The 23,664-nt window shown below is 44.5% G+C and overlaps 1 protein-coding gene across 1 annotated transcript; it reads right to left on the bottom strand.

Annotated features, from left to right (window-relative positions):
* Positions 1 to 1,036: 1,036 nt before the first annotated feature.
* CDC42EP3 (CDC42 effector protein 3) lies at positions 1,037 to 23,173 on the bottom strand. Its single transcript, XM_019742163.3, has 2 exons — positions 22,906 to 23,173; positions 1,037 to 3,073 (listed from the first exon to the last, which is right to left on the bottom strand). The coding sequence occupies exon 2, from the start codon at positions 2,836 to 2,838 to the stop codon at positions 2,074 to 2,076; it is 765 nt and encodes a 254-aa protein (XP_019597722.1). The 5' UTR covers positions 2,839 to 3,073; positions 22,906 to 23,173; the 3' UTR covers positions 1,037 to 2,073.
* Between the last annotated feature and the right edge of the window lie 491 nt (positions 23,174 to 23,664).

Here is a 23,664-nt window from a genome sequence, read left to right as displayed (position 1 = left end):
GTTCTCCAGATGTCACAGAAGGAGCAGAGGAAATGCACAGACATTCCTCATCATTTCACCTACTAGTTTACCCTTTCTTGAGATCACACTGCAGATGAAAAGTAAAATGAAAGAATGAATATGAGCAATCATAATTCAAATGGGGCATGTTTTGAAAGTGTCTAGCCAAAAATTATGAGATACATCAGACTCTTCCTCACTCACAAGACTTAGAAGAGGCTGGGCAGTCTCCATTTGGAACTGGGAACTGTGAGTACGGTGCGGTCAACAGAAAAAGAACACTGGAAAGTTGTGGGATAGAAATATGACTGGGAAATTAAGGCACATCAATGGTCTAAGGGAACTTGTTTCCCCTTCCTACTTCGTTAGTTGTCCTAACTGGGTGTCACCTGCAATTCATAGGTTACTTCAGATCAGATGGTAGAATTACAACTCCAAACCCAGAGATAGAATCATTGAAGTATTTGGAATAGGAAGTTATTTCAAGGAGAAATGAAAGTTATTGTGTACAAGCGTTTGTCTTTGAAGGGGGAAGGGTAGTTAACAATGGGACAGGAATCATTGTGTACATTTCCCGTTCTTGTTTCCTTCATCAACACCCTCAGCACATCTCTGGCTCCTTGGGGGGCACGTGCTGCCCTCTTTTTCGCCTCTTTAATCTTGCCCATATGGCACCTGCCCCATGGAAATATGTCCTATAGGGATGGGAATGGGGTTGCAAGAGTTTGCTGAAGAGTGTGTTAAAATAAGCGAGGAAAGTCACAGACACAAGTTTTGAGAGGTTGGCATCAGTGTTGACTTCAAAATAAAACGCTGATCCCACATGTTGATTTATCCTAAAATTGAGAGGCCCTGTTTCTGGAACTTCAAACCTTTGGGAAATAATAAAAAAAAATTACAGAGTAGATGGAAATCACCTCTTACCTTATTTTAAAGTTTCACGTACACTTTAGAGAAGCAATTTTTCTAGCCCTGGGCTGTATAATAAGAAAATATTATTCTTTTATGTTTTTGCTTATTATTACAAACAAGCGAGTTCATTTTAACATTTACTCTTTATTGTGTTGTATGAAATACCTATGCAATGCAAGTATGTACTGTACTAAAATACCCATATTTCCAAAGAAGAATTACGTGGTGTAGCCCACAGTCTCTGCAGAAGCATCATGAGTAACATGTGCCTTTATACTTTACAATCCATTGTTGGCTGCTGTGAAAAGCATAACAGATGAAGAAAAAAGAAAATAAAGCTAAGTATGAATACACGTTTCCAAACATACACATACACGGCTTACAATGGAAACAAGTCAAATGACAACATTCGATGTAACATCTATAAAATGTAGACTCTGCAATAAAAAGCCAAAGGCACATAAAAATATATTTTAACTTTAAAAATAACTTAGTTACAGTAATACTTTGCTTGTGTCTTAACCAACATGTAGCTGACAGTCAAAATTTCGCAATATCGATATAATATATAGGGGTATATAAGAGCTACAAGAAAATCCCCCAAACCCATAAACTTGTTCAAATGTGAAAACAGAGAAAAGTTTTAACACTGAAGAATTTGCTATGGTGAGTCCAAACAATATAGAAAAGAGTCTAGAAAAAAGGCTTAGGTGTTAAATAAGTTTTGACTTCCTCTTGCTCAGAAAATGCTGGAATATTGCAAAGTTCCTCAATGTGACTTGTACAGCCCTTTGTAGCTAGTGCCCATCCTGGCCGAGCCAGATTCCTTACGTGTCTACAAACAAAAAATGTGAGCTGAACATCAGCCATGCCTGTTGAAATGGGTTCTGACCAACTCACTGCCTCTTTTTTCCAGGACAGGGTGTTTTTTTGTTTGTTTGTTTTTTTACACTGTCTTTGCACACAGGGCATAGCAGGTAAAAAAATATTTTGTAGGAACATTATTTTAGAAAACCCATTGCACAGCTGTAAATATAGCCAGTGAAGCTCTTCTCTTCAACTGTGATTCTTTCTTTTCTTTTCTTTTCTTTCTTTCTCTCTCTCTCTCTCTCTTTTTTTCACACCTTTTATCTCCAAAGGAAAATTGCTGGAGACATCCTGTTACTTGTTTTTATCCATGACATTCAGCACCTCATCCAGAAATGAGGGCCCAAGATCCAGCTGCAGGGAGAGGAGGGAGCCCGTGAGATCAGAGAGGGACTCCTCTGATTTAGTCTTTTCCTTGACAAGCTCGCATGGGACGGGATGGTCAAACATGTCCTCCGCCGGCCAGTCGGGGTACTGTTCGGAGAGGCTGGAGGAGTGGCTGCCCCTGCCCTGGCTGGACTGGGACGCTGACCCACTGGAGCCCCATGAGACGTCCCCCTTGTGGACCGTTCCGTTCTCCAACAGACTGTTTTTCTCTGGAGACTTTTCCTCCATGACGGGCTCACAGCTAAGCCGGGGCAGCTTTGCTGGCCCAAAGGACTCCTGTTTGGAACTAAATGTCACTGGTGACAATAAGGGCAACATGAGTGCTTGGGACCCTCCGATAGTTGGGAGGGAGATGGCGTTTTTGAGCACAGGCGAGGGAGTTTCTGTGAACACAGAGTCGGAGGTGCTATTGGCCCGGAAGAACTCATTATGCCCAGGAAACTGGCCCAGGCGTGCTTTCTCCTGGTTTCCAGGTAAAAGCTCATAGTTCCCTTGAAGAAAGGAAATATCTCCAAAGACGTCGTGCTGGCCCTCTTTGCCGATGTGAATGGTGTGGCGAAAGTCTCCAAGGGGAGGGCTGATCATGTCGGGAGACAAAATGTCCCTCAGTTTAAATTTCTTTCCTTTCTTGTTATTGGCAGCTTTCAGGTAAATTGGGGTCTTGGCTGGCATTTTGGAATTTGAGAATGTCTCTTTTGAAAGAGGGGAAAAAAGGCCACTTTTTTTCACAGAGTTTGTATGTTTCTGACAATCCTTTTTGATAGGAACTGTCACACCATTTTTCTCAAGTAGCTTCAGAAGTGGGTCTGAAGTGAGATGGTCAGAGAGACCTTCCTGAAGTTATAGCCAAGTGGGTTTTCTGGAGAGCCGGTTACAACATCTAATCCCTTCCACAACATGGACAAACCTGGAAAAGAAACCAAAGCAGGTTATAATTAGCTGAACCTTTAGGGCTTACTCAGGCCTCCCTTTTTCACAAGAGCCTAGAAGTAATGGCAAGACCAGTCCCATCTAAAGCCAAGCTTTATTTTGTTGTTTCCCTCCATTAAGTAGGGCAAAAACTTTAATCTTAACAAAGATTCACTAATCTTAGTCTTACTTTAGGGAAAAAAAGAAAGAGAGAAATGAAAAAACTCTAAATCTATGACATCACCACTTTTTAAACATGGCCATGGACACAATTTCCTGGACATGTCTAAGATTTTATTTCTTTTCCTCTATTTTGAGAATTGCAGTCCACACATGACCAGAGTGATTTCAGCTCCTGACACATACAACTGGATTTGTTGTAAAATATTTTTTCTGTCTTGCTTCAGCATTCACACTGGCAAGACTAATAATATTGTATTACTCAGTTTTATAGATAAATACAACTTATGCAATAAAATGAATAGTCTGATAAGGGAAGGGGTAGAAAATGTCATTTACTAAGTGAGAGTGACTATTATATGCTAGTGTTCAACAAAATCTTAGTGAAATGCATTCTTACAGATGGGAAAACTGAGATTCAGGAGTCAAAAAGATAGTAATAACAATTAAAAACAAAACAAAACAAAAAAACAAACAAACACCCTTTCTCAATAACATACAGCCAGTTAATGAAAAGAGCCGGAGCTGGAATCAAGTTATGGCAGAGAGAACTGGGCTGTACAGAATGTCAGGATTTGGAAGCATACTGAGATGGAAGAACAAATTTGCTTCAAGAAAAAAATGTGATTGAACACAATAGGTTGGGTCTTCACTTGATAATACTTTTGAAACACTTACTCATAAACTTGTATCCTCCTCTCCCTGTGGGAGGCAGAATTCCTGGCAACCCTGCCTCCTGGTACTAAAGCTTCTGTAAGTGGAACCTGTGACTTACTTCTAACCAACAGACCATGGTAAAGGTCATGGTATGCAGCACCTTGATGAGGTTACATTTAAAAGATTCCATCTCAGCAGGCTGGAGGGGGACTCCCTTTACTGGTTTTGAACAGGGAAGCTGCCATGTTGAAAGAGCCTACTGAGATGAATTCTGCCAACAACCTGAGGGAAGCTGGAAGTGGATCTCTCCCCAGTCAAGCCTCTGATGAGACTGCAGCTCCAACACCCAGTTCACAGCCTGATATCATGGAGCTCAGCCCTGCTCGCACTCCTGACCCACAGAAACTGTGAGACATTAAATGGATATTATTGTAAGCCACTAAGTTGGTGGTAATTTGTTACCAGCACAGAAAACTAACAGCCTCCCTGCACAGGCTACATGACACAATTAGAAATGATGAGCTACAGGAAGATTTGGGGGCTCTCAGTTTACCGATGAGAAGCTCTTCATCTCTTGAAAATAACCCTCCAGTTCTTTAGCCACATCAGCGGACACGGAGTAGCTAAAACCTCTCCCACTGTGGGAATTCCTGCAATGGCTTTGCTGCGACCTCTCCCTGGCCACAGAGCAAATAAATAAATAAATGCTCCGAGGGGGTGGGTTAGATGGCGGCTTGAAGAGAGCCACATTTGCTTTGCAGCAGCTGGAGGCTGGCTACATTTGCCCCATATTTCCTTCCTTTCAGCAAGAGTTTTAAATGCATTTCCCTGTGGCAGGTGGTGAGGACTGCTCCAGCACCCACGGGCAAGGTGACGACGGGCTCTGCTGGAGAAGCCACTTGCACCCAGACCTGTGAAGGCAGACAATGATGAGCTGGAGGGACCCAGCCCACTCTGGCTGTGGGCTTGGGCAGGAGGCCGAGGCAGCATGAGAGCGTTTGCACCCAGAGTGGGCCACCCTCAACGGTGACAAGCAGGACCCCACAATCACCGTCTCTCTCCATTTCTCTTTAGTTCCGACCAAGGCATTGGCTCCACCTCCCGGAAGTGCTGCTCTTGTGGCCACATGGCGAGGCCCCAGGGGTCTGCTTTCCCACTTCAGGTTAGAAATGCATGGAGACAGTGTTACTAAAAGAGACGCTTGCTACAAAGCAAGAAGATGGAAAACCCAGTCATAGGAAGACATTCTCTCGCATAGTTTTAACTCTCATTTGGGTTTTGTAGCAGTAACAAAAGTTTAAATCCTGGGTCTTCCTTCTTCAACATCAGAACTTCCTTCCCCTGTAAGTGCACAACAGGCGAGGGCCGCTGCCAACAGGGGTGGCTGGCGTTGCCCTCCTGCCCTTCTGGGCACAGCACAATGAGTGCCTGCAGGAGCAGCTGGGGCACTGCCTGCAGGAGATGGGGACAGCCCTGTGGGACAGCTGCCTACTGGAGTGGTGTCCTCACACACACAGCCAGGAGGGCAGCTTGCATGGAAAGATACAGTGTTTCTGCCACCACTCAAGGGCATGCAAGGGCTGCCTGTGGTCAGCTGGTGAAGCCAGGGTTATGCAAGGCCAGAAACCGAGGCAGGCCATTTCACATTAAAAAAATTAAAAAAACATGAAGTAACGGCCAGAGTGCAGTTCTCTGTCCCTCTGACTGGATCACTCATATTCACCTTTTCCTTGAATGACAGGATGCTGGGGAGGAAAAGTGAGGAGAGGGACAGGAGACGCTTGCTGCACTTGGAAGGCTCAGCGAGGAACGAACACCCCATCCTCAGTCCCTGTCTGGCCATAGCCATGGCCAGGGCCACAGCCTTGGGCTCTGCTGGCCCCTTGCCAGAGGCTCGTTCAGTCTGGTAGAAAGTGGGTTTTAGGTCAGTGGTGTGGACCCAAGAGTGGCAGGGAAGTGAAAAAATACAGGAAAAAAAGTAAGAAAAGGGTTAGTGAATGTAGGCTCGATAAGCTGCTGGCAGTGAGGGAGCGGAAAGAACATACCTTAAAAGGCATTTTTCTTTCTTTCTACAAATATTTACATAGTATTTACTGCATGACAGGGACGTAGGCTTCTAGGACTTTGGAAACAATTTATCTTGAACTTCTACTATTGCCAGTGCTAAGAGCTCCTAAACACATTGCAAGTTTCTTTTTTTTTTTTAAGGAATTTGGGGCAAAAACGTCAATTTTACAAGTTTAGGCGAGTTGATGTTTGTGACGGGATGATGGGATGTGGGAGAAATAACTGAGAGCTCTGACCCCATCCCTCTATCTTATCTGTTATCTTTTTTCCTCCAGCTCGGGGCCAACCATGCTGGATCCCAGCAGAGACAATCTAATACCGATGATTTCCTACACTGCTTCCTCCCCTCCTTTCTGAATATTCCAGGCTCCCTAGCTATTATCTAGTGGGCAGCCATGCTGTTTCCTTCCCAGGCTGCCTGCTCTTTCAACATCTTATCTGCCATCGCTAATGCAGAGACCGAATGGGCAGTTTCTCCACTGGTGACCAAGTGGCTGGTGGAGAGGGATGTGTGTGTCTCCTGGGAATCACCAACACTGAATATAACAGTAAATGTTTATTGAGAATGTCTACATACTAGGCACTATTCCAACCTTTGACATGTACTAGCTCATTCACAAGAACACATGAGGCTGCTACTATTAATATCCCCTTTTTACAGATGAGGCACTGAGGCACAGACGTTGAGTCACTTTGCCAAGGCTGCACGGCATCCAGGCACTAAACCAAGTGGTGGGGCTCCAGAGTTTGAGGTCTTGACACTTGATGAGCCTATTCCCTGGGAATTCAGTCAGTTCCCAAATTACGAAGGGGATGCATTGTAAAGCCCGTTTAAGATACAAATGTGTGATAACACACTGGGTTGATAAGGGCTGGGGACGGGCCTTGCATACGCTGACAGCATAGGTATAGGCACCAACAGGTCTAACGCAAGGCAGTTTAGCGATATCTATCAAAACTGCAAAGCACATGCCTTTGGCCCTGAAATTCCACTTACAGAGATTTATCCAACTTACGTACATAGGAAATCATATGTGGACAAGGTTGTCAATCCAGCCCAGTTTATAACAGCTTATAACAGTTGGAAATAACCTAATTGTCCCACTGATGGAGGACTGGTAATATAAGGTGAGTCCACACAAAAGAGTATCACACAGGCCTAAAACAAAGGATGAAGCAGCTCTTTATAGGCAGATATAGAAAGAGCTTCAAAGAAAATAAAAGATAGGTGCAAAAGTGTGTATATACATTTGTATTGCCTTCTATGTCTATAAAACACCTCTGCAAGCAGATACAAGAAGTAATATTGACTGTCCACAAGGAGAGAAAGTGGATAGAAGCAGACAAGGGTGACAGAGAAACTTGTCACTGTATCCTTTTATGATTTTGGATTCCCGAACGAATTATGAATTAGCTAGTTTAAAAAAAGATAAATAAATGGGTTGCTTAGGATTCTTATAGAGCCAATTTTATCCATAGGTCCAGAAAAGCCTATTGAACCTGAGTTACTGACACAAGGACACTGGAGGAAAGGCCACAGCAGGGTGTACCCGTGGAGGGAAGCATAGGTATTTGGAGGTACTGGAGCTCAGGTATACAGCGAGCTCCTTGTTTGGGGTGGGGGTGGGGGCTAGTGACCCAGTGAGGCAACATTTTAGGGTGGAATAGTCCTAAATGCCACAACACGAAATCCTGTCCCTCCTCACCGTTTTCAGAAAAGGAGATTTGGGCTCCAGGAGTTCGCTGGTGGCTGACCAATCAGAGTGGAAAAGCCTGAATCAAGGGGACATCCAAAAGCTTTACTCTCTGCCCACAAGGAAGCAGGGAGTTCTTGTCATGGGCTGGCGGTGGGAGAAGAGGAAAGGAAGAGCTAAACTGGAAGGGCCGATAGGCCAGAAATGAATTCTTAGAGTAGAACTGGTCAGTGAGCCCCTGTGGGTGTTTTGCAAATTCCAAATGAAGAGAATTTCTAGCTTTTGTGTATCAGGCAGGACTCTACCTCCTCATTGAAGACCAGGCACTGCACCACCTGAGGGTTGCCCGCCCACACTTGGGCCTCTCCTGATTTCCAGCTTCCTTGTGTTGCCATCTTTCCCTCTACTCCCACTCTCTCAAATCCAAAAAAAAAAAAAAAAAAGGGAAGGAAGAAAGGAGGAAAAAAAATTTTCCTATCATGTGTGTAGCCCTTTCTCAAAAATACCCTCCCCTTGACCTTGAAATGTAAACTCCACTGTCGCTAATCCCTTTCTCTGAGTTCTTGGATCACTACTCGCTCCTCTTTCTCCCCCCTTAGATGACACTAGAGATAATATTCATCTGGGAAATTAGATTCTTCTATACACAGAGGTCCCAGTTCCTGGGCACTGAAGAGGACAGATTTGCCAACAAAAGGGTTCAGCTCCGCAGTCAGTTGTTTGTCACCCTTTGTCAAGGTCAGAAAGAATGTCCAGCACATGTACCGGCAGGGAGTCCAGCTGCAAATGCATAGGATCCCACTTACATGAATTGGTGAGAAATCCAAGGATTCTAAGACACACAAGGGCTGGAGAGGAAGTTAAAGCCATGGTTTGGATAAGAAAAAGTGCCCAGGGGCCATTCCTGCACTAGGCTAGACAATTCTAGTTTCTTATTTGTTACTGATTTAAGCATAAGTGACAGTGTTCATAAGAGAAATCACCACAGCAATACTAATTCAACATAGGAAAAATGCAAGTGGACCCTTGTTTCATTTCCTTGTCATTCACTGAAAAGACCAGAACAGGGCGGTGGCCAGGAGGTGGGGAAAAACAAGAGGTTATGACAAAGTGACACATCAAAAACTCAGTTCCTCAGTTACTTAGAGTTGACTTTTTTGGCAACTCACAGGGCTCTAAAAATGAACAAAAAGGTTGAGATTTTTTAAAAATTCCATTTATTTTAAGAAAGGAATGTTTGGTTTGTCTACTAATAGTTTTTAGATTCTTAGTGGAGAGAGGATGAAAAATATCTTTCATACTGCAAAATAGGTTGTAATGCTAATTTGAAACACACACGTATAAAAACAGGGGCAGGTGGAGGGAGGGGTTGTAACTGTTTGAGGGACCCGCGGCCCTTTGCCTTTCTTCTGCTTTCAGGAAGTGAGCCTGCACGGGACTTCCCCTTGCTTGCTAAGCTGGCACATCCTTCCATAGCCTAGCAAGGATATCCTAGCTCTGAGCAGCTTTCACTTTGCCTCGGAGGTCTATCAGTGTGCCCATCTTCCTACCACCCGACACAGCACCACTGCACTATGGGGGCCCCAAGCAAAAATACTCAATTATCCCTCCTGTATAAACCAAGAGTCCCTGGGAAGGACGATGACTCAGCCAGGAGCCCTCCACCACCTCCAAACTCCCAACCCTCTCTGCTGCCAACAAGAAGACAATTCCACTGTGATAAGCCCAGAGAATGGCATTTGACCCTGGCCCCCCCACTTTAGAGGGGATAAAGGCTACCTGTAACATGTTCCTACATGTTCTGAGTAGTCCAAGGCGGGGCGGGGGGGAAGGGTGGGGGTACTAGGAACTCAGTCACACGTGAGAAGCTGAAGAAGTTGAGCAGCTTAAAGAAAACCCATATACTGAGGAAATACAAAGCTTTGGGATCTGAAGGGTTAGTTTAACTGTAATGGAAAAGGTGTTAACTGGCTCTGAGAAGGCTTAGGGTTACTAGGCAGAAGCTGCAGGGAAACAGATTTGGGCTTCTCCAAGGGAGAACCCAGGTTTCTGGAAAGGTGGGGAGGTGACGCTGAGCAAGGCATGGGATGAGGATTGCACGGGGGTCAGCAGATGGTGCACTGAGGGTGAAGTTCACGGCCCTGTTCATTCTGAGTCTCCTGTAAGGGAACACTATCACTGCTTACTTCCTTATGGCCCATGTCACATTCACCTATGAAAATGCTCAGGCTTTCCCTAGAAGCCTTTCCATTTGAAGATGGCTGTGTTTTTACTAATACAGTATAGGGATGATAAACCAACTTTTGGTACCAGAAACACTAAAACATTACTACAAAAATGAGGGTACTCCTGCCAACCCTTTTGCAAACCTCTGTGGGAGGGCTTCTCCGAGTCAGACAAATACGTATTAAATTCAAGGGTGAAAAATCATAGTATTAGAAATTTAACATTGAACTTAAATAAAAAGCTAAGACAGAAATTAATACAACCAGAGAAAACCCAGTAAACAGCATCCTGAAGATGCATTTCATATTTTCAGCCTGTTTTACTCCACCCATGCATGAGAAACTAAGATGACTTTTCAGGTTTTAGATTCTTATCCGTTCCCCATGTCATCTACACTGAGGACAGAACTATATGCTGCAAGACGAAAACTCTATTAGCTCAGGTCCCAGCTGCCCAGTTGTCATGCAAATGAACTTGTTGCCTGAGTAGACTATATTTTATAGACCCACTCAGAAAGTCTATGATACATTTCACCTTCAATTATTTATAAATGGATTTCTTTGTTTATTATTCCGCTACAGCTTGTATTTTTCTTTTACAACCCCGATTATATAGAAACCCACAAATACCATACAGGAGACTCAGTGCTAATTTGCGTACACTCTTCACATTTATAGGCTCTGACTGTACTATTTGGAAGATTTTTTTAGAAGCATAACTGGAAGACAGAACATCCACCTCACAAAGTACCAAGTCTGCATTTTTGAAGAGAGGCCATTACGCTCTTTCTCCCTATTAAAATGAGCTATTAGGGAGGACTCAGTATGGACATTGATCCCTGGCAGTTATTATTAGAATATAACAAGGCAGGAGGATGGGTTCTCTCAAAATGCCTGGCTCATTTATCATGACTAGTTTTACATGGGATTCAGCCTTAGGGATAGTCAGAATGACCAAGGTAGGCACTCTAGTCTGGATACGAATCAAATAAGGCCATTTCCGTGAACTGCTCCCATGCTCCCATAACTAATGGGTCCACTTGATTTGTGAAGCTATAAGGACAATATCAATTGTCCTTGGAAGAGAACCTAGTTTTCAGCAATATTCAGCTACGATATTCCTTCTAAACTCTGCTTAAAAGAAAGTAACTTGAGATGTTGCTTAGTTGCTCTCAAAAAAACCCTAATATTTAAGTCAGCAATTATTTTACGGAAACCCCAGAATCAGTAATAATAATATCAAATGATCCAAAATACCAAGTTTGACAGGTGTCCAGAAATGCAGGCTATGGTCACTTGGCCCATCCTGCCACAGAGAGCCAAGTTTCTCGTCCTCTGCCTTTATAGCACACACTTGAATACACTATTTCCCTAGTGGGGTGAAGGAGCAGATAAGGGATTTCCATGCTATTCTCCCATCCTGCGAGGGCCCTTGACAGTCATCCATGCTCACTGGATGAGCTGAAACATGGTTCTCAGCAGTGGGTTTATTTGGAACCTGGCGCTGGCCATTCCGTTCTCAACCCACTTCCATGGCAGCTTCCCCTGTGTTATTTGTACATGAATATCTGTACATAAATATTTGTCCACTGAATGAATGAATGTCCCCCTCAGACGAGGCCGAGAGCTCTTCTATGAACGTGAACTGTGTCTTACCCATCTTTCTGCCTCCCATAACACATGGTACACAGTGAACTTCACCAAGTTAAGAAGTGTTTACATCCATAACCCCTGTGAGACCTTCCGTCATGAGAGATGAGTTGATAGGCTCCCAGGCACCAAACCCCTGTCCAAGTCTACAGGGGCTCCTCTAGAAAGCAGCAAATTTAAAATGCCTGGTTCTCTAAGGAATTTGCACTTGTGAATGGTAATGGTTAACATTTGAGTACTTGCTGTGGGCCAGGCAGTAAGTATTAAAACACACCTCTTAGGAACCAGTCTTAGATTAAGTCTTAGGTCAATCAGTCCAAGAGTGGGGAAGCTAGGATTTCAGCCATGGCTGGACTCCAGGCCGTGCTCTTAACTGCTCCGGACTGGATAACGTGAGGACTGCCATGGAAGTCGGCTGAGAATGGAATGGCCATCCCATATTATCTGTCTAGAAGTCTGACAGCACCAAGGAGAAATAATACACTGTGATCTCAACGTTAATGAGAGGCAGAGGTGATAACTTGACCTTGTCTGGAACCAAGAATGAGTAAAATGGTCCCAGACACCAGCTCCTCCAATTTTAATTCACTAGGACTTTACAATATTTTTGCTCTTGTCAAAAAGAATCTCAAAAGGAATTTGACTTTATGTAAAAGAAAAGCCAAAAGATTAAAATTCTGAGGTAATAAAAGCCTCCTGAGTCTCAAGGAGAAAAACAAACATCCTGTTCTTAGAAAATAGTGTTATGTGCTGTTAATTCTTTTCCCAGAGGAAGCACGTGCACTGGGGCTGTGTACAACCACATGGCTTTCAGAGGACAATAGCTCCCTTTCCTCACTATTACACTTCACTTCCCTCTTACCTTTCTGAAACGCAGAACGCTGAGTTCCTTACATGGACTGTCTGCCCACCTTCTTACCATTCATTAACCACTATTCATAACATCCTCCAAGAACTGCTTCAGTCACTTCCTTCCTGGAGGAATTCTCTTAACTCACTTCACGAAATCTAGGCTCAGTACTGCCTTGCTTGCAGGTTTTCTTAGGGCTCCTGCAGAGCTTGTATTTCTATTATTTCTCTGTTCTCTGGTTTTGTGATCATATGTCCGATATCTCCCGGTAGGTGGTGAGCTCAATAAGAACAAGGTAGGCAAAGGGGCTACATGTAAGAACTGTTGGTAAAAATCACTTACAGAACCTCTTGGGCTGTGGACACAGAGGCCCTCAAATTTTATTGAATGAACCCTTTTAGTTTTCCCTCTGCCCATCCCTTTGGGCAAGGGTCTGCAAATTACAGTAGGTGGGCCCTAGCATATGACTCCTGTACTCTCTTCTCTTGGTAAATGGCAGAAGTTACCCAAATCCAAAACCTAATAGTCATCCCCAACTCCTCCCCCTGCCTCATTCTCTACATCAAGTGCCATCATTATGTCTCCTCTTGTGCACGTGACTGCTTCAGCCTCACTTCCAGCCCTCGTGCTCTCTCTCCTGCACAAGGCTATTTTCCCCTTTACCTATTTATGGGCCTCCAACCTCATCTCCTTCCACTTTATCTTCCACTCTGTATCAAAGTGAGCCATCTAGATTGCTCTAGTAACCTTGTCACTTTTCAGTGGCAGGCCCACCCTTACAACCTGGAGATCAGATAGCGTGTGAGACCCACTTTAGCAATCTGGGTCCCAGCCCAACCACCCCTGCAGCTATTATCTCCCGCCAGTACCCCCAAGGCCTCTTAAAGTGAGCTCGTCCAGTTCCTTGTTTCATCTCAAACCTACCAACTATCACATCATACTGCAATCAGTGCTTGTCTCCCCCACTAGACTGACTTCTTCAGGGGAGAGACAACTACATTTAATTCATAGTTGGTACTGAATAAATGTCTGTTGAATGAATGAACAAGTAAGGTTTGAACGGGACTGTCTTCACTTTCTTTTGCTTCAACCCTGCCTGCTCTGCTGGAAATGCAAGATGGAGTCTTTCTACGACTCCTACAGGAAAAAAAATCAAGTAATTTAACAAGGAATTGTTGCCTCTCTGTGGCAAAGGCTTTCACTCATTTTTCCATCTGTAAGACATTTTAACCTTTCTCTATCCATGCATGGTAAGAATTTAACAGCCTATCAATGCAAGCCACAGTAATTCTACAGGCTCTTGCAGATCTTTTGTATTAAGTTAAAGAATATTTGTTGACGTGCTGTTTGAAAGGGAAATGACTTCTATCCATGACTGCAATGTGCAAATAGAGTCTTAGAGAGACAGCCAAGACTCAAGAAAAATTTGACAATACATTCTCCTGAATGCAGACTCACTAGTTATATGTAAGTCACTCTTAAAGAATGAGGTCCCTGAGAAACAATGAGCTAGCCCTCCAGACCTTTCCTTTCAAAAGGAAATGAGTTAAGGGGGAATTTGGATTATTTGGCCCAAGATGTACAAGGGAAATTCAAGAAACCATAATGGACATTCTATGGAAAAGGATTGTTTTGAATATCAATGAGTGACTAACACAGATCAGGTACTTAAAAAAATACACTTATCAAATGAATGAATGCACAGCAAACAAAACAGCCGATAGAGCTCTCACTGCTCTTCTAGGCCTCAGGGAGGAAAGAACTGGGCCAAACTTTGACCAGCCCTGTAGGATCCTTGAAGAACTAGACGCATAGGGATGCCAGTTACCTCATGTGTAAATGGATGTAATTACCCCAAACCTGCCTATCTCACAGGTGATCATAAGCTGAAGGTGAAAATCTTCATACCAATAAACACTATTCAAACACAAAGCATTATCTTCATTCCAAATGAAAAACCAGAACACCTACTGAAATACAATATTGAAGGGGAACCATTCTAGCTGCCAAAATAACCACTTACATTTCCTCCTTAAATGCTGTCTTAGCAGTCAATCAATAAAATGCTTGTAGATGGGGCTAGAATGGTTTGTGTCTGCCCTGTGAACAATCTCCACAACTGGAAGGGATTCCTATCTCCAGCGTGATCAGAGGATAACTCCTTCTGTCAACAGAAGGCGGGGCTAAGCTTTCCTATACACGTGCATGCATCCTTTATCTCCAGGTGCAATTCTTCCAGCCTGGAGAACAAATGGCACTTCTGGAGTTGGGAAAGTTACAATCCACTGTTACTGGTCAGATAAAGAAAATTTTAAGGGTGTATAGTTATTTTCTTTAAATATTTGGTAAACTGTCAGGTGCAAGGGATTATGTATTGTCCCAAGGAAAAACTAGGTGCATGAGTGATTAAGGTTCATGAGAAGGCCAGGTGGGGCTACATATGGAAAGAAGTCTAAAACAACTCTAGTTAATCAGCTTGAAGAATGGGAGAGGCCCCTCACAGGAAGCTTTCCCACTGAGTCTGAGATTGCTGTGGGGATTCCATCGGGAAGGGAGTGGGGAGAGAAAGCAAGCAAGCATTCCTGCACTGGGAGAGGAGTCAGGGTAATAAATATCCCCTATTCCATGTTCCTAATTTAAAGTAGCATCCCCTGGTATGTGCCTGTAAGCTACATGGACACACAGAGAGAGATGGTAGAATCACAGACTGGTGCCTCAGATTTATTTTACTCAATATTACAAAGTATTTGAGGTTATTCAAAGTGGTTATTCACACTGTGTTCCCTGGAACCCACAGAGCTCAAGGAGGGCACCTTTGGGACACTGGTGAAGGAAAGCGAGACTGAGAAAAGTAGTGCCACCTCCCTACCCACCCCCTCCTTTTCTTTAACTACAGAAATCCTGCTATCATCTGTGAATGGACTGGACTTTTGTTAAGTTTTCTTTCTTTTCTTTGGCTAAAAAAAGAAGAAAAAGTTTGAAAGAGAACTGGGCTAAGAAGGAGGATTCATGCTTTCTCTCTCACTCAAACTCTGAGGGCCTCAGTTTTATCATGTCAGAATGAGAGAGTGGGACTGAGGTAAGGACCTGTCCATCGTAAAATGTTAGCATTCTGTGATTCTACACATTTGCAGAAACATCTAGCTTCTAAGGAATTTTAAGAAAAAAAAAATAATACTTTTTAATGAAGTTAAGACTATCTTTAGTGTCAAAATCCTTTTTGCCAGTTTTTTCATTAATGTTTTCTCATCCTTCCTGCTATTAAAGGCACTGAGCAGTGCCAGTGACTCTGTGGGAGCCCCACTTTCCTCATCTATAGAGAGAATAATGGTTAGTGTCTTCTTACAATACACATAACAATACACATAAAAACAATACCCATAAAGTTCTGTTGGGCGATGAGCTTATTACCATCAATGGAAAGGGCAATTATTATTATTAATTACTCTAAAAAACTAGATCTGCATAAGGAACAACACAGGCGGGAAGCTCACTGTGGGTATTTCTTCCAACCTTATTGCTTTTAGACCTTGGGATCTGGCCACCCAAACTAATAATTATAAATATGGTGCGAGAAACCCCCAAATGTTCCGGTTCGAAGCATCATTTCCCATTTGGAGAAAAAAATGGAATTGGAACGAAGTCACTGTTTTACTCCACATGCCACCCATGAGATATGTTGGCAGTGGCACTCCACCAAGCTGGCAAGTGAAATACCACCTGGCCCCTCAAGTGAATCCACAGCTTAAGGGCCTCTTCACAAGGAAGACAAAACAGAATCTACCCGTGAGCAAACACTTCCACTAAACTTACATAAGGCCAAAAATCAACATTATTTTGGAAGACATCTCACTCAAGTCATCCGAGAGCAAGACACAGTTTCCAGTTTGATGCTCACCAGGGAACATGTGGCTTCAGCTGATTCACTCAGTGAGAAGCGCTGGAGAGCCTCCTGAGTGTCTTCATCTGGCCCCTCGTTGACTAACTCACATTAGCAACAAACATTTACTGAGGGCCTACGAAGTGCCAGACACTATTCCAGGAATTGAGGCTCCAGCTCTGATGCGCTCACAGAGCTTCCAGTCCAGTGTGGAGAGACTTATGATCAAGACGTACACCAAACAAACGGCTCATACAGTCATGGCTGAGGAGGTCTAGGCGAGCACTGGGAAACACGACCCATGTTCTCTTCAGTCCCTGGGCTGCCCCGCCTGTGCTCTCAGTGCACGCATGGCACCGAGTCACCACCAGGGCACGAGAAAGCGGCAGTGGAAGCTGCAACTGCCCAGCCGAGAAGGCTTTGAGGAAGTTCCGGTGGTGGCTTGCCTGTCAGAGTGCCTTTGATGATCATTATCACCAGAATCAAACCAGCAAAGGCACCGCCCTTTGAATGTGAATGTTTTGTAGCCTCCGAATGAATCATTTTACTCTGACAAGACTTAAATCATCTAGGTAAGAGAAACCGATTTCTGGCTCCCTGGCACTAAGAGAAGATGGTGCCATAGGCAGAATCAGATAATACGGCTAGGACTAGATTGTCCATGTTTGCATTAAGCCCAACTATAAAAAGATGAATGCCAAGATTAACTAGTTTAGTGGCTACTCTCAAGGAGCCAGTAATCTAACTAGGCAGCTACAAGAGAAGGTACAAGACACTAGAGAAACGCCTCGAACACAAGGAAAAAGAGTAGTGGAATTACAGCAGTTTACAGCCAGTAGAGAGCTTGGGGAACATCTATGCCCTTTCTCTGCATCCTCATCCATTCCTCTTCCCCCACTTCTGATGAGGGGACAGAACCTACGAAGAGAAGGACAGGGATCTGCCTGGTGACATCGCTGGCGGGTTAAGCGCCTAGAGCCCCACCTCCTGCTGTGTTAAGATCAATGTTATATGTCTGAACTGACCCTTGGCAGGAAATGTTTTTAAAAATAAATAAATAAGGCGGGAAAGAAAGCAAATACATTCCAAAATGGCAAAGCCACATTTCATCAAAAATGCCTTTGCTCGCTGAAAAAAAAAAAAAAAGTGTGTAGCCTAAATGATTATAATGGATTTTAACAGAACAGGTCTTTTTCAACTAAACATACAGTGATCTATCATTGGCATGATGTGTCTACAAATATGACCTTCAAGTTGTCAGCAGAACATGACAAATTCCCAAACGTGTAAGCTGTCTAAATAAAGGCCTGACTTTGAAGTCCCCCGTGTTCCACGCTGGCTCAGGCTGCTCTGCCAGAGATCCGCGCTGGTCTGTTTTACCAGCCCGGGGTTTTACATTATTAGCAGTAAGACTGCTATGCTAATAGGTGCCACTGGTCCTAGCTCACTGGATTCTAGAGCTAAAGACTATACGAAATTATCTAGGGTCAAATGCCTCATCTGGAGAAAAAAACCCTGAGGCCAGTTACAACTTTGGTCAGAGCTAAGGCCAGTTTCTCTATGACTGTCTCCATTTAATTCTGCATTGATTTTATCAAATAGCGGAACGATATGGTGTTTGCCGGCATCTTCTGGGGTGGTCGGTCTTGTGGCTCCATTCCTGCACACCTAGGGTTCTCTGAAATGCCCTTGGGTTCCTTCCGCTCTGTAGGGCAGACTGCAGAGTGTGGCTTCGGCCTCTGGCACAGTGTTTCTTGGAGTGTTTCCTGCCAGACTGCTCTGTGGGCAAAATGACTTGGGAGACCGGACACTATCTCCATGTGGAGATTCACTGTACACAGTGACATATTAAACGCTCTGAAAAGTCCTGCAGCAAGGGACCTTGTGCAAACTGCTTTCCCAAAGAATCCTGTTCTGACGCATCAAGGCACACATTAGGTGGTTGTTGCTGTATTAGCTAACTGCAAGTGTGTTATCTAAGAACAAAGGCTAGACGGCTAATGATGACTTTCTCAACCATGCAAATAAACTCAAATCACTGAAAATCTAGGTGTTTCTAAATTTTAAATTTGCAATTTCAGGATTCTGAAATTGCAATTAATTCATGACTTGGGCAAGCAATAAGGATCTAGCAAATATTGATTTGGAACTCGTCGGCTTTCCAATTCATTAGTTTGCTTGGCTACTCATAAATAGTAAATTTTTAATATCAACATTATGGCTCATATTATAAAACTGGATGGTTTAATTTTTAAAACTGTTTTTCCACCGGTGGTACCATCCATCATTATGAGACTCTGGTTCAACTTGGCATTGAAGAAGTATATCAAGGCCAAGAAGTATATCAAGGCCATTTTTTTTTTAAAGGAAAGAAACATACCTGATTACTGCTATAGAACTATTTGGCTACATATTCTGGTTTGTGGGGTGTCATTTTCTTTTGTAGCGTTTAAAGGGTAGAGGCAGAAGGAAGGGAGGGGGACAGCTCTAAGGCTATTGCCCTTGATTTTTAGGCAACCTGGGTTATTTCACGCCATCCTTTCCAGAACCTCTACTTCGGTTTGATCGGTCTCTGAGCAGCTTCCCACAGCTAATCACAAACCCACAGTATCAAAGGCCGTGAGGCCAGGCAGGTCCCCCGAGGGTTATCCTGGGCATCCCACTAGGTTTCAAAGGCCTCCTAACTCTATCTCTCATACCAGAAGCTTATCTAGCAGTGCCTGGGGCATATGCAGAACTGTAATGAGGCCCGACTTCCGCCAAGGGCTGAGCCTTCTGCCCAGCTTACTTGTGGCCCCTGCCTCTTGCTTTAGCTCTCTTGCTTTAGCTCTCTTGGAGCAACATCATTACGAAACATGTTAAATGTCACCGGTGCCAGGGACTGAAGGGCCATGCACTGTGGATGTGGTCACAGGGGCTCAAGGAGATTACCATCCAGACCCTGCCACCCCTGACTTTCTAGAACTTCGAAGCAAGGACACGGTTTACACTAAGCTCCACTGCATGCCTAGCTCCTGAAATTCCTTGCTCTTGGCCGTGGCAGGGCTTTCTTGTGTGTTCCAGAATCCTACATTTTCACCTAGTAAGTCTCTTCATTTTTAGTACAAATTAAACTACTTGTGTTTAATGCTAGCGGTTTGATGCTAGATCCTCTGCAGGAGAGGACTGTTGCCACACTCTTGGAATTGAACCATCTTCAATAACACAAATTATTCACATGGTATTTCCTAAGGCTGGCAATTACTGTTATCCTCCTTTGGGCTGTGACACAGAGCACTGTGAAATAAGTTCTCTGCCAGAGGCCCAAAACCCTAACAAGAGTCAGACTTAATAGCTTCCCTGACCTTCTTCCATGATGGTGGGGTGTGGTACTTAGTATAAGCTCAAAGAGACCAGAATTCAAACCTGATTCTGCTACTTACTTAGCTGTGTGACCTTGGCTAAGTTCCTCAACCTTTCTGAGTCTGTATTCTCATCTGGAAAATAAAAACAGTACTATCTACCTCAGAGTAGTTATGAATATTAAATGAAAGCACCAGTATTAAGCACCTAGGAAAACAACAAAAGCAGCATCAATAAAAGCATCAATCTTTCATTGTGCCTACTCTGGGCCCAGTACTGTTCTGAGTGCATTATATTTTAACTCATTTAATCCTCAGAGTAATAGTATTATCCCCATTTTATAATTGCTAAGTAACTTGCCCAAAGTCACACAAAGTAGTAAGTACCAGAGCTAGGATATGAGTCCGGACAGCCTGGCTCAGACAGATTTCTTAACCTCAGGGCGTTTCCCTATCTTCTTACCCCAAAGAGCTGCTGACTTTCATGCAGATTAGCCACTCAAACGGGCACATATGGGGTTGTTAAAATGCATATGTATGTTTAGGTATGTTCCTTCCAGTGTACTTTGGGGCAAGCTACATAATAGGTCTGTCCTCAATTCCCACAGCTGTAAAATGCAGATATTAACAGTTCCTCCTTCACAGAAGCATTGTAAATAAATGAGTAAATCAAGAAAAAGGGTTGACAAGAGTGCTTGGTGCTTAGGGCAGGCTCCATATACGAGGGACCTTTAACATCCAAAGTAATGAATAGTGTGATATACTAGAAGAATTCTTGGGTATCAGTGCTTAGTAAACGAGATTTTGTGGCTAGCTGAATCCAGTAGTTTCGAATGACACTACTTGTTCTCTGACAAACATACTACATTTAAAATAGATTTAAATTCTGATTCAACCAATGAGTAAACAGGTCCACAGGATTCTGGCAAGAAAGAAATCAGGCCAGGCCTAAATGAAATCAGGCTGAAAGCAAGAATTTTAATAATTAAAAAAATCAGAGCAGTCTTCCTGGAGGTTTTTCAGGCTATGAATTGTATTCCACCCACTGGGTAAATGTTATGGCTACTGGGCAAGGAGCTTGTGAAAAATTTATGGCCTGGTAAAAATCTTTGGGTGATATAGGTTAAAACAACTTGATTCCCAATGCTGTTGAATACCACGGATTTTAGAAGTGAAAAACAGTATCTTTTGTGAGCATGTTGGATATAAAACACCACATTAAAGGAAAAGATGGAGAGCAGATAGGACAAACTAGCTCAAGTGAGCATTTCTGCAATAATTTTTATGACTTTGTATTTATTCATCTTACACCACATTTAAATTTACAATAAAAAGCACACACAAAAAAATGTGCAACACTTGCTACTCTAGCTGTCTTTACATGTTTCATTGGGATACAAAACAGAAATTCACTGCTCAGATTTTGAGGGAAGGGGGAGCTCATCTTATTTCATGCCTGTAGCTGCTGCCACAGCCGCAGCACCATGTTCCAATCATGGAATTCATAATGTAAATCTCTTGCAGATGATACCACTGGAAAGCTGACACTGCCATGGATCCAGAAACCCTCCCAAAGTTCTCCTCCAAAGTTCTTATCTGTGAGCCCAGAGGCTGGTACTGAGTGTTTCATTCAATGAGTGAGGCCTATTGGGAAACTAACATTCTTTGGGAGACTTAATAAAGAACTTTCAACCCTTCCTTGACTATATAAATAGACTTTACCATTGATTTCAATGCCAAACATTTCACAACTACCCCGACTTATCTCTGAGTGTTTAAATCTATTCTGGAAAGGGTTTGTGTCCCACATATACCTGCGTAGCTTACTCTTAATGCTATCATAATAGAGCTCATACAAATTACTGGTGGTATCAAAAAAAGACCTCTGGAACTGTCCAGGAAAGAAGTTTTCTGGTTGTTAGATGAAAGATCTTTCCAAAGTTAGAACATTATAGGAGTCTTTTAAATTGCCTTAGGGACACCTGGGGTGGGGGGGCATCATCAGAGCGTCAGGGTAAACCTCTTGTCTCTCTGCAATGATGTTAAGGAAGCCTCCAAAACTGGCTTGGCTATTCAAATCCGGACATCTGCAGCTCACCTAATTTTTGTTCTTTTTTAAAGGCAACACCCTCAAGAAACTCTTGGATGTTGTGAGGCCTAAGAGCTGGGGGTGGGGAGGAAATCTTTGTCTCCTCAACATATTCCTCAGTTCCCTCCCCCTATCCAGCACCGCCCTCCCTAGAACCCCCTACACCGTCAGCACAAATCAGCAGCTACTCCCCCAAATACACTAGGGCTGGAAAGATTCCTATTGCAATACCCTCCTGACATTCCTATTCCTGCCCTCATTTTAATTCACTTTTTCTTTTTCTTTTTTTAAACAAAATGTAATTACTTGACTGTCAGCCTGGGCTGCACTCTGGGGCTTTTACTCCTTTCAACACAGCTGCGCTCCCGGCTTTGATGCTGCTGTCCACGCAGCTTGTCCCAGCCACAGCCTGGCTTACGGTAATGTAACATTCAAGTGCATATTTATTTTTAAACTGACCTCTCCTAGACTGTACGGTATAAAGGAGGTCCTGCCAAAAAATATGCTACTTTCTATTTATAAGATGAAACACATGCCTCCCAAAGTCGAGAGGGGGATGGAGCATAATAATTCATAACGAAAAAAATGACTGGCCAGATCCATTCGTCCTCACAAGTCTGATACTTGTCTGCGTCAAGACACTTAGTTTCAAGAAGAAAAAAGAAATCATGAAAACGTTTCAGCTGTTCAGAAACCACTGTCAAAAAAAAAAAAAAAAAAAATCAACTGCCCGATCTGCAGGTTGGATCTCTGGCCACAATGCCCCTCCACCCGCCCATCAAAGTAAGGAAAGGGCACTCGGAGGGTACTACCACCATCCATCTGCACGGTGCACCCATGTGCAGCCCTGTGGCAATTCACGAAGGGAGGGGAGCGGTAGCCATGTGCCGCTTGTTCTCAGATGGAAAAATGCAATAAGCGCCCAGAATGGCTGTCAGTAGCTCGGAGGGTGCAGCCCCACCCTGAATAGTGGTGGGCACAAATGGTGGATGTCTGAGTCCAGTTCGTGGTGTCCTGACCGCTCCTTGTGTTTTTTATGTTCCCTTTGGACACCATCTGGAAGGTGATACCCTCGGTATCCTCGCTCCCTATGCGTTTCCAAGCCTAGCACCCCGCGCACGCCGGAAGCAGCCACGACCACCGGTCCAACGGTCTCAGACAAGCAGAGGAAGGAGCCGTGGGTAGGCAGCAACTCACCAGCACCCCGAGGATCGCAGTCGTTGCCCCGGGACCCGACGCCCCGCACCTACGCCTCCGAGGGCGCGCGCAGTCCCTGCGGGCTACGCTCAGATCCAGCCGGGTGGGCCAGCGCAGCGCCTCCTCACAGCATTATCCGCTCCCAGCCAGCGTGAAGGCGCCCGAGGCCTCGGGTCTCCAGGCTCGCCCGCCGTTGGTGCCCCGCAGCTGCGCTGCCTCTCGCTGAAGCCGCGGAACAGAAGGAAGGAAGGAAGGTGCGAGCAGGACTGAGCGCGCGGCGGCCGGACTCCAGAACTGAACCTGCGAAGGGCGGGGCGGCGCGGGGCGGGGCCGCGGCGCGGGGGGCGGGCCGGGGCGGGCCGGAGGGCGCGGGCGGCGGAGCAGACCCACCCCGCCTCGGTACCTGCGCCGCGCCCAGGGGTGGGTGGACGGGCCGATGTCACCCGCAGCAGGGCCTGAGGGCCCACGGAGGACAATAAGCCCCCATTGTTAACGCCCCAGTGCCACCCTTAGGGATGTGGCTTCCCTCGAGAAGCTGTGTTCATCTCCCTCAGCACAAAGAAAGATCACGAGACGCTCAGTTCAGAGGGACCTCGGGGTGCTAGCTCCTGGGTGCCGGAGGACAAAGGGACTCCGCCCGTATCCCGGACACCTACGCTAAACCTCGTGCTCCCACCTCTCCTGGTCCCAACAAGCCGACCTAGTCCAGCGAGGCTCTGGCGCGGCGAGTGACTCGCCACGAGAAGCAGGGCCACCTGA

The sequence above is a fragment of the Rhinolophus sinicus genome, chromosome 2 (assembly GCF_057876585.1).
Source record: "Rhinolophus sinicus isolate RSI-liver-muscle chromosome 2, RSI-T2T, whole genome shotgun sequence".
Lineage (NCBI taxonomy): Eukaryota > Metazoa > Chordata > Mammalia > Chiroptera > Rhinolophidae > Rhinolophus > Rhinolophus sinicus.
The sequence above is the reverse complement of the archived record's forward strand: the minus strand, read 5'-3'. Positions and strand labels throughout refer to the sequence as shown.